Source organism: Phalaenopsis equestris, unplaced genomic scaffold (assembly GCF_001263595.1).
Source record: "Phalaenopsis equestris unplaced genomic scaffold, ASM126359v1 Scaffold000002, whole genome shotgun sequence".
Classification (NCBI taxonomy): Eukaryota; Viridiplantae; Streptophyta; class Magnoliopsida; order Asparagales; family Orchidaceae; genus Phalaenopsis; species Phalaenopsis equestris.
Genome location: NW_018164444.1, coordinates 13203598 through 13213967, shown reverse-complemented (window position 1 = coordinate 13213967; position 10370 = coordinate 13203598). Strand labels below are relative to the sequence as shown.

At 35.3% G+C, this 10370-nt stretch overlaps 1 protein-coding gene across 2 annotated transcripts; it reads left to right on the top strand.

Moving 5' to 3' along the window:
- Positions 1-3625: 3625 nt before the first annotated feature.
- Positions 3626-9345, top strand: LOC110037983. Of its 2 annotated transcripts, XM_020742746.1 has the most exons (5): positions 3626-3904; positions 4010-4139; positions 5428-5943; positions 6799-6960; positions 9039-9345. In XM_020742746.1, exons 2-5 carry the CDS (start codon positions 4056-4058, stop codon positions 9132-9134), a joined length of 858 nt encoding a protein of 285 aa, XP_020598405.1. In that variant the 5' UTR covers positions 3626-3904; positions 4010-4055; the 3' UTR covers positions 9135-9345. The 2 variants fall into 2 exon arrangements, with proteins under 2 accessions (XP_020598405.1, XP_020598398.1); XM_020742739.1 differs by lacking the exon at positions 4010-4139.
- Positions 9346-10370: the final 1025 nt, after the last annotated feature.

Below are 10370 nucleotides of genomic sequence, written 5' to 3'. Positions count from 1 at the left end.
CAATTTTAGTCCAAGGGATTTCCATGAAGAGTTTTGAATATCAATTGAGTGAAATTTTTGGGGGTTATGATGTTCAATTTGGTGGAACTTAGATTTTGAGCCAAAATTGGGGGTTTTGGTCCAAATTAAATTTGAGTGAAATTTGGCCTTGACCAAGGCTAATTGAGTATTCAATTTGAAGTGGGTGAGTTTTGAAAGGAGTTTAGGATTTAAAATATGGGTAATTTGAGCTAATAAATTACCTTTCAAATTTGGGTAATTTGAAAGGTAATTTATGTAAGATGAAAATGACAAACTTATGACAAATGCAAGGTGACACAATCAAGTGGGCACACATTGTGCACTCAATGGATTTAGTAGCTTTAGAGCATGACCCAAATTGAGTACACCGAATGAAGTGCTTATGACTTTCAAATGCGATATTGTAAGAAGTGAGGTGGTGTGTCTCCATTTAGGAGGCTTACACACCGGTGGTCTAGCCTTACAAGGCTCCACAATGATGCGACATAATCTTGGTTTAGGAGTACCATGCCTAGGTGGGCTAGCCTTACTAGCAACCACTCACCATGGATACACAAATATCAAGCCACACACATATGGTGGCATACGTGTGTAGTGATACCACAAATTCTAGTGCTCGAGGAGACACAATGTGCAAGCAAATGCCAAAGGCAAAGATAGATTTTTCATGCAATAGTCCTTAACATAGCACATAACATTTGAACATACTTTTTTTATGTACACAAACATGAATTCAAGAGATTAACAACATCATACAAGCAGAGTAAAAGCACCTACAAGAAATGTGATATGCAAGTGGGGTTGGTCAATTGTCCTGTTGGATCAACTAGGTATTATGACAATTAGGCTCAGTTAGGTCTAAGCGGCTGACCATACCAAAGTGATCAATCAATTGGGTCAGGGTGACAGATCAAACCAACATGATTGGTCGATAAAATCAAAGTGATCGATTGAACCAAAGGGTGGTTGATTGGGTCAGGGTGGTCGATCGAACCAAAGTGTTCAGTCAATCAAGTCAGGGTGACTAATCAAGCTGACACATGCAAAATGCCACATGCAAGACATCATGAATGATGTGCAAGCAAATGCCAACCCACATATCTAATAGCGAATTAAACTCATCTTAGCTTTCTCACATATGATCCTAGGCTTTGATTTATGGATGTATAAAGAAGCTACCTCCAAATTTAGCAAATGAAGTGAGGAGTTTTCCTTAACTTCTTGAAGAAAGTTCCTTCACAATTTGGAGAAAGAGATAACTAAGGGGCTTTTTCATCCTCTGAGTCCAAGTGCTCCAATCATTCCATAGAATATTTGAGCCACCAAAATCATGAGAAATTTGAATTCCTATAGTTGGGATCAATGATCAAAGGGTTTGGAGTGATCACTCAAGGATTCATAGGGATTTGAAAAGAAAAGCTCATAACCTAAGGGGGCTTACTAAAGCACAAAATCCTAAACCTTAAATCTCTAGCAGCAGAACTAGGGTGCTTACTAGGAATGAAATTACAATAGTTTTAGAAGCTTTATATCTTTGTGGTGATTGGACTAGTGTGCTCTTGGCTTCCTTCAAGCTCCTACATTGCACTGGTTAAGATAACTTTGATGCTTCTCCAAAGAGGGAAGATGCTTTCCTCTATAAGGAAATTTCAAGGAAGCTCCAAGGAAATCCCCGCGCTACTCTATTCTCTCAGGAAATGAAAAGCCCGTTCAAGGAAATAGTGAGGAATAAGAAAGGGATGAAGAGGATGAAGAATATGAAGAAATTGGAAGAAATCCTTCAAAAGCCTCTCATAACTCTCCAAAATGCTCCCTTTGCTTCTCTCCTGAAATAAGTTCAAATGAACGATCATCGATTTGATGCCACTTGCTCACTCTATCCATAGCATCTCTTATGCTATGGATTCGCCATTTTTTCGACAAGTTTCCATGAAAAAAGGACAACATTCCCTTTCATTCTTTGGTTTCCTCCCAAAAAAGGTAAATGAAATGGATTAAATGAGATTTATTACCTTGCAGGGAGGCATGTCAGTTTAAAGCCACAGTGTTTTCAATGTCTAGTGCTCGAGCACTGAAGCAGGTGAAAAACCACCTCCCACTTAGTTTACAACATTTTCAATTTAGGTGTCAAAGCACCTACAAGGATGCTCGAGTGGAGTACTCTCGGCTTGACAAAAATTGCAAGCACAAAGTTGGGTGCTTAGGCATCTATAGAGCAAATGAAGCCTCTTTGGGGGATGCTAAATAAAGCGAAGAGCACCCAAGTGCCCATAGGCCAAGTGGCACCTCTTTAGGGGCACCAAAGCATGGTATGGTCACTTGGGTGCCCATTTTGGGTGCTTGAGCGCTCAATCCCCCAATTGGACTTGCCTCTTTGCTTCTTTTCTTTTCACATGCGCACAACTTTGTCTAGATGACCATTTGTGGTTCACTGGACCCCGAAAGTGAAAATAGGTTCTCCAACATTGATATAAACACCAAAAATGTGTTGCAACTTTGACAAATTTTCCTTACTGTTTGGTTAGTGAATTATCTCTCATTGTCGGAGATCTATACCAAGGGTAAGTCATATTGAAAGATGATATCAATCTAGAAAAAACTTTTGGAAGATCTCCATCATGATGAGAATGAGCGATTTCGCCTTAATCCATTTTGAAAAGTAATCTAAGACAACTAAGAGGAATTTGTGTTTACATTTTGAATGAGGAAAAGACCCTAGGATGTCAAGCCCCTAAATGGAGAAAGGTTAGGGATAGACATTAGGCTGAAGTTTGTTGGTCAGCCAATGATGCAACAGAGCATACTTCTAGAATTGCTCACATATTTTGGAAAACTCCTCTGCATTCTTCACGAGGGCTGGTCAGATATAACATTGTGGCTGAACTCAATGCGCCACTACATGCTTGCCCCTATTTTAATAAAGGGGCTACAAGTTGATTTCAAACATTTTCATATTCATAACTGATTTTGGGCATCCTTTCAAATTCAAAACTATTTTTGGCACCTTTTCAAATTCTTAACAACTTGAATAAAGGCATCAAATGACTCGGCAACCTTATCGTTCAATCGAATGGAAGCCTCTAGTTGGTTGATAGACATTTGGTCGACTGGATGGCCGTGTTGGAATAATTCTAAGAACTGTCATCAAGATAAATTAAACCGTCAATTAGAGGGTGTGTCACATTAATCTGACAGGCATCTCTCTTTAAACAAGGAGCATTCTTAGAAGAGCTAAGACATTTCATAAGGGTTCTTTGACCATTTTTTGAGGAGCTCCAAAATCTTCTAAGAGATCTGGTCAAGAACGACCACCCCAAAGATTGGACTCCTTTTTCTCCATTCATCTGCCCTTCAGTTTAATTGACTCAGAATTCTGATCAAAGGAATCGACGCTTGCTTCTTCCGTGTTTTGACTATCCTGATACAATATTTTTGTGTTTTTTGGTGGAACCCATGGGGCCCGTTAGATTGTGTGGTTTGGTCTTCCAGTCTGTTGGATTTTCTCGAGATTCATGTCAACATATTTTATGTACGTACACTCATGCATATGCATAAATGTATATATATATATTCTCTTTCTCTCACACAAACCCACATTCTTCCGCAATAAATAGACTAGCGGCGCCACTTTCATCTTTTCTTTCTATGGTTACTTTCACCCCCTTAACTTCATAGTTCCAATTACGAAGGAAGAGAGAGGGGGGAAGGGAGAGGGAGAGGGAGAGGGAGAGGGAGAGGGATGTATGCAGAGCCCAACTTTCTGCTGCCCTTCTTAGAAGGGTTCTCGCTGATGCCTTCGCCGCCTGCGCCAGTTGCTCAGCTACAGGAGCACCAGCTAAGTATATCGCTAACCGGCGATCTACTGGGAGTTTCTACTCCAATGGTATGCTTTTTTCCTCAAGAATCTCCAAATTTGCACCCAAGGGTGGTTGTGATCATCTACTTTCTCTACTTCCTCTGTTTCCTCTGTTTCTGTTGTTCTTTCCAGTAGGGTTAGCATGTGATAATTGGGACAATGTTGAGGGCAGCCATAAATGGTGTTAGAGTGTGCTGTGAAGCTGGATGGGTACTTTGGTTTGGCCGGTCCCATGAATCGGTCTTCTCAGTTTTTTTGCAAGGTCAAAATGACTGAATTGTTCATATTCTTGCTTAATTTTATAGAAATGACCCTTCTGTTTCTCGTGTATCTTCCTTCTTATGCGATTTACGATTTTCTTTTTTATTTGCTCTTCTTGTTGAGATTGTTGAGGATTTTTTTTGTTTTTGTCTTCTAAAACTCTGTAAGACTTGAGAGTTCTGAATCTTTTTTTTTTTTTGAAAAAATTAATATCTCACTTATATTGCTAAAGGCAAATTGAAATCAATTTGAGTTGGCATGTATTTTTTCTTCCCAAATATTTGAACTGGTAGCCAGATTTTTTTTTCCATTTCATTTTTTTGATGGTGCTCGGCACATCCGGCCTGATTTGTTCTAGTCGTCCTTGATTTTACTTGGGAAAACTTAACTTATTTAACCTATTTGCTCACTGGGCTAGAAGCCGATACAGCCCTTCAGTTGAGTGATAGTGTTGCCCTCTTGCTCTCGTTCAAATGAAGGGTTTAGAGGTATAAATCTCACTAAGAAAATAATGTGTTCAATGGACGCTTATGTTCTCCTTTGTTGAAAATAATCTTCCAAGGATATGCTCAAAATGATTTACATTAGCAGGTTCTTCTTCTTCTTCTTCCTCTTCCTTGTCAACCATATGAGAGATATAAAGATGGAGAAAATTTCGTGTACAGTTAACATGAAATTTTATATCTACTCATAACAGCATCCTCGGGACATCCGTAGGGAATATTTATTCATTGTTTCCGAGAATGATCAATTACGATGAGTAAATGTTACGGGGAACTTCTGGAATCTGGATATTTGAGTAATAGAAAAACTAATTGGAGCCAAAAATATAACATTTCGATCTTCCACTTATGCAAACCCATGAAAATCTATTATTGGAAGCCGCAGATCTGGACTCTCTTGTTTTATTAGGAATGATTAACCGAATAATGTCTTCAAAATCTAAAGTGCATGTGTTTATGATTGCTTAAGTGGTTAGATTTGAAATCACAGCATGCTAATTAGCACAATTCCATCCAAAAAATTGAGGGTAGTTCATAGAAAATGTCCTAGATTAGTTGATAAATATCTTGGGATTTTTTGCGGAAGTCCTTCATAAAAACTTGTTTTTGTTGAAAAAAAAAAATGAAGTTTTCTTCCTTTGATGTGTCTTGAACAACTTGTTACCATAGTTTTTACACCTTATAAAATATGTGAATTCTTTTAATTTCATTTAAGTAGCTTTTTATTTTCAACAATTGGAAAAACCTGCAATTCCTTTTAGTAAACAAAGGTATGCTGCTCTGTAGGGAAATTTAGTGCAGCCATCCAACATATTTGAATATGATCTTGGAGGTGAAGGAGATTTGTTCAAAGCTCCTGAGCCAATCTTGGAAGAAACGGTACTTGCTATTGATCCTATGAGTGCTGCCATGTCCATAATGTCTGGTGGAGAAGATGTGATCAATGATACAATCAAGGTTGCAGACATACAGACCATCCAGAATGAGATCCAAAATAGTCATCTTTTGATTGATGTGTTCTATGAGTGCAAGAAGGAACTCTTAGAAAAATATGCCATTAATGACTCTGTTGTTGAACCAGCTTCTCTTCAGATTCCAGTGATGCCAGCAGAGGAAACTCTTAGTCTGGAAAACAGTAGGATAGTTTCAGAAGGACCTCTAAATAAAAGTTTTAGTGCTGGGTCTCTAAACTTTCCAGACTGGAGTAATGGTGGAGGAAAACCGAATTTTCTTGAGTTCAAGGACTTGGATTTTGAAGCTGCGTATGGAATGAGGAGGGCTTACAGTGAAGGTGACATTCAGGTCAGTCAATTCCTTCTGCTTTATCCTATTAGCATCAAATTGCCAAGTACGGAATATTGAGTGAGAAAAGGGAATTCTGATTTTGTAGTTTTGTTTATTTTTAGAGATTAGAGCGCTTGAATTGTTTTTTTTGGTTTCTGAAGATGATTTTCATTTTTTTTTTATGAAACAGTATGTTTGGAAATAGTTTTTGGTAAGAATCAATTGTTCAACAGCTTGCATCGTTCCACTTCATTGAAATTAAATCTGGCCAAATTGAGAAATTTTCGGTGAATTTGGTTTTCAAAAACTCAACAGTCTGAATTTGTTGTAAGCAAAACTATTCTTAGTGTAATTTCGAACTAGTTTCCATGGCATATGTTTGCATATCCGAACTAAGTTTTGGTGTGATGGTGTGTTTTATAATTGGCTTTATTTGTGTTTTCTTTGTTCCTATAGATGAGCATCTAGCTTACTTTTTCTTCTGAACTTATTCTTTCGCATAAACTGACTTTGAAAAGTAGGTTATCATTAGAATTTATGGGATGAAAGGGAATAACTTTCAACATATTTGACTTTGTATCATAATTTCTGGTTTGTGTAATTCTGAAAGTCTCTCTTTTTTCCCCTTGTTTTTCTAAGAAAGATAGCTGTGGAGCTTGAAGCCATATTGTTCTATGCTATGTATTTGATTACTGAACTGTTGCGATTGTCATCTAAATTGCTTTCTACTTTTATAAATAGTTTGTTTGAAATAGTTTGTTTGAAATAGTATGAATATTAAAAGAGGCAAATTATTACTTCTATAGATATCAAATACATATAAAATATATTTCGAAGTACAAATTTGTTTTATTTTGTGTGCTTTTTGGACAGAAACTTGGAAATTCTACTACAAGCTTTGGAGGCACAGTCGCTGTCCGTTCTTCCCTGGAACAGCTAGTAGCCATGGGTGACTTTAAGTCGGAGGATCGCAGGCAGAAACTCTCAAGATACATGAAGAAAAAAACAAGAAGAAATTTTGGTAGGACAATTAAGGTATTTCACATACTCTTCATTGGTTACCTTTTTCTTATGAAAACAGTTTTAACCTTATGTTCATTAAGCTTGGTATCCAAATCTTTTTAAATTTGAAATAAATTGATGAGGAGTTGGCTATAATTTTTTTAGGCAGATGTACATGCATGCCACTCAATTCTTATCTGTTTAGAGATCTAACGCTTAAACTTAACTTTTTAGATATATGCCACCTTATTTGTGCATGAAAATATGAATTTCACTTTTTATAAGTTCAAAAAGTGGTTTTTTAATATGATATGAAAGAATTGGGTGTTATAAATGTAGAAAACAAAGTTTAGTTGTTAGATATGTAAATACATAAGAACTGGGTGGTAAGTAAAGGCCCCAATCTCTAAAGATAATTTGGTGAGCTCTGTACAGACACTGAGCTTCTGGTGCAAGAAAGCTTGAGTTAAGGTAAGGCACTGATGATAAGTTAGGTGTATAAATGAAAGTTTTTCTTCGTAAAAATTAAAAGAACATGGGCGCAATTTATTCTAAAACAGTACAGTTAAAGTTTAATTTTTACATTTGCAAGAGTCAAATATTTCATCTAACGTCAAAAATATCACTATCACTAACTTTTAAACAGAATTATGTCCTTTAAAGCTTAGATAAACTGGTATAAAGGTAAAAATCAAAGTTTAGTTGTTAGCTGTGTAAATACATAAGAATTGTGTAGTATTTATGTAAATCTTCCTTATATGGGTATTTTTTTATCGCACGGGACAATATATTAAAAAACAGGAAAGTTGCTTATAAAAAACTCCATATACTTTGGCCTGATTGATGCAATTTTACTAAAATTTACAGGCAAGGATAGTAGTTTACGTTATTTTACCAATGAGGACTACTCTACCATACGCATTATAGTTTTAAAAACCTTGGTTGTATGCCCTACCCGATAAACTTGTGGTGTTTATTATGCAACAGTGATTACTAGCCACTACATCAGGATTTTAATAATCGCAGAAATATGCTTAGGGTTTTAAGAAGCCTGGATCTGAAAATATGATAAAGTATTTTTATTTTTATTTTTTTTGTAAACCTTTTTATTTAGTCGCTTTTCCTAAAAATTCAAACTTTAAATAGTTTTATATTTTTTTTCACTGAATTAGAAATGAGGATTAATTGTTCCTTTATGGAGGAAAGAATAAGCTAAATTAAATCTTAAGAAAAAATCTCACCTTTCAAATGGAAGAAAATATAATATAAAATAGAAATTAAATATCAAAATATCTTATAGCTGAAGCCCAAAAAAGAAACATCCTCTTAACAGAATCAGAAAAGCCCAAAAGTGGCAACTAAATCAATGAAAGAGCACAAATGGCACCTAATTAGCTGTAACGCACTTGGGCATGTATTTCCTAACCGTCCCAATCACTCCGTAGCAGCTGCTATCACTACCTGTCGCTATAGCAAAAATCTGCATCAACCTTTTCACATCCGATTGAGGACCACCACCTTTGTTTTGCATATAGATGATTCTCGTTTTGATAATTTTTTTTCGTGGAGTTTTAAATAAATAGTTCCTTTGGAAACATGCATAAGCCTTATTCAATCAAGGCTTTTGAGACTTAATGAGCCAATCCTGTTGAGCTAAAAAATAATAATAATTTATCAAGGTTTAATTTTTTTACAAATTTATCATTTTTTTTAACACAATTTCCTATAACCTTCCGGAAGGCACATGGATTAGAAGCTCAATAATTTAACTTACCTACTTTAATACATCCTAATCATGGTGGATTAAATTTCCAATTATAAGATGAAATTGAGCCTGTTATAAATGAATTTTAATTGATCTTTATATCAAGTTTCAAATAAGTTTTATATTAAGTTTGTTTATTCAACAAGAAAGTCTTAATACAATTGCTAAGATGAACAAGCCCTAATAGAGTCGTGTCATGATTATGTTATGGAACTTTCAATTCATTTCCAGAGAATCAATAATAATATTTTCCCAGCACATATATATATATATAAATCTACTGTGTGGCAGTTGATCTACATAGTAACGTTAGAGAAAATTAATGAAGGTTGTGTATATTGGGCAGTATGCGTGCAGGAAGGCATTAGCGGACTGTCAGCCGCGGGTGCGCGGGAGATTTGCAAGGACTGAAACATATGGGATTTCTAAGCAGCAGAAATGAAGAAGGTGGATGCGAGCAGCCGATAGAGAGGATGAAATTAGAAGGAGAAAGAACCTGGAGTTTCCTTTGAAGGAATGCTCGCTGCTCAAGAAGACCAAGGTTGGTAGCTCTGGTTCTTTGCTGACTTATTTTATCTGTTTGTGTGTAATAAATCTCTCTATTTAGAGTCCTGTTGTAAAAATGTTCAAATAAAATGAGATTTTCCATCCAATGTTGTGCTTCTCATGCTCCCTTTTTTATCCGAGGAAATTACATGTATATATCTACATAATTATTCTATATTTACATATCTAATGCCCAAAGATATTGACACTTATAACACCTTGGTGTCATAAGCCTACATGAAAAAGTATATTTCACTTAAAAAAATAATAATTGTGATATTTTTGATGTAATGTTTAAGATTTGAGTGGTATGCATGTAAATATGAATGTTTAGGTGTCAAGTATGTATATACGTAAGAATTTGTGATTTGTATGTAAATGCCCTTTTATTTCTTTAATCTAATGCATTGCAGTTTCATATTTGATTATCGATGAGAAGCGTATGCATGATACTCTCATGTGAGCGGTTTAAATATTCTAATTTAATATTTAAGTGGGACTATAAAATTTTATATAGCTTTAGGGCCCATTTCAGTTATTCGTTGTTTTATTTTCTGGACGATTATTATAGTTTTGTTTTGTGGTTGTTAAATTGTTCCTCTCAAATATTTTTGTTATAACCATTAGAAAGATGGCTATTTAGATTATTTAGCTTTTTCTGTTTTTTGCTGTTGCCTTGAGAAATTTCTAATGTCCAACTTATTAATCATTCTGTAGTTGAAGAAAAGCTTACAGACTGAAATATATTTCAAAAATTCTATGTTTTAATGGCATACAGATAACCAATAGGAACTAAAGATACTAAAATATAGATTTTATTATTTAAGTTGAGTGAATAAAGAGAATTTCATACATGGAATTTGGAATTGAAAGAAAAATTAGTTTAGTGCTGAAGCACAAATTATATCAGGAACACAAATCCACTACTACTTTGAAGGGAATTCGCGTCCTTATCGAGCACAAGGAAAGCAGCAGCGAAGAATTAGCCATTCCAAAGTTTGTGTGGGTAAAACGATGAGATAATTGAGGTAATTTTTCTAAAGCTCTTTCAAGGAAATAAAGAAAGAAATAAAGAAAATCTTAAATATATGCTAAAAATTCCGGCCTATAAAATAATTTTTATAAAATTTTG

What these genes read in the sequence shown, in the direction of transcription:
- LOC110037983 (XM_020742739.1), top strand. Translation starts at nt 3,761, where the DNA reads ATGTATGCAGAGCCCAACTTTCTGCTGCCCTTCTTAGAAGGGTTCTCG. An exon ending in TGGGAGTTTCTACTCCAATG is followed by an intron (nt 3,905 to 5,427) that starts GTATGCTTTTTT and finishes GCTGCTCTGTAG; the next exon opens with GGAAATTTAGTGCAGCCATC. An exon ending in ACAGTGAAGGTGACATTCAG is followed by an intron (nt 5,944 to 6,798) that starts GTCAGTCAATTC and finishes CTTTTTGGACAG; the next exon opens with AAACTTGGAAATTCTACTAC.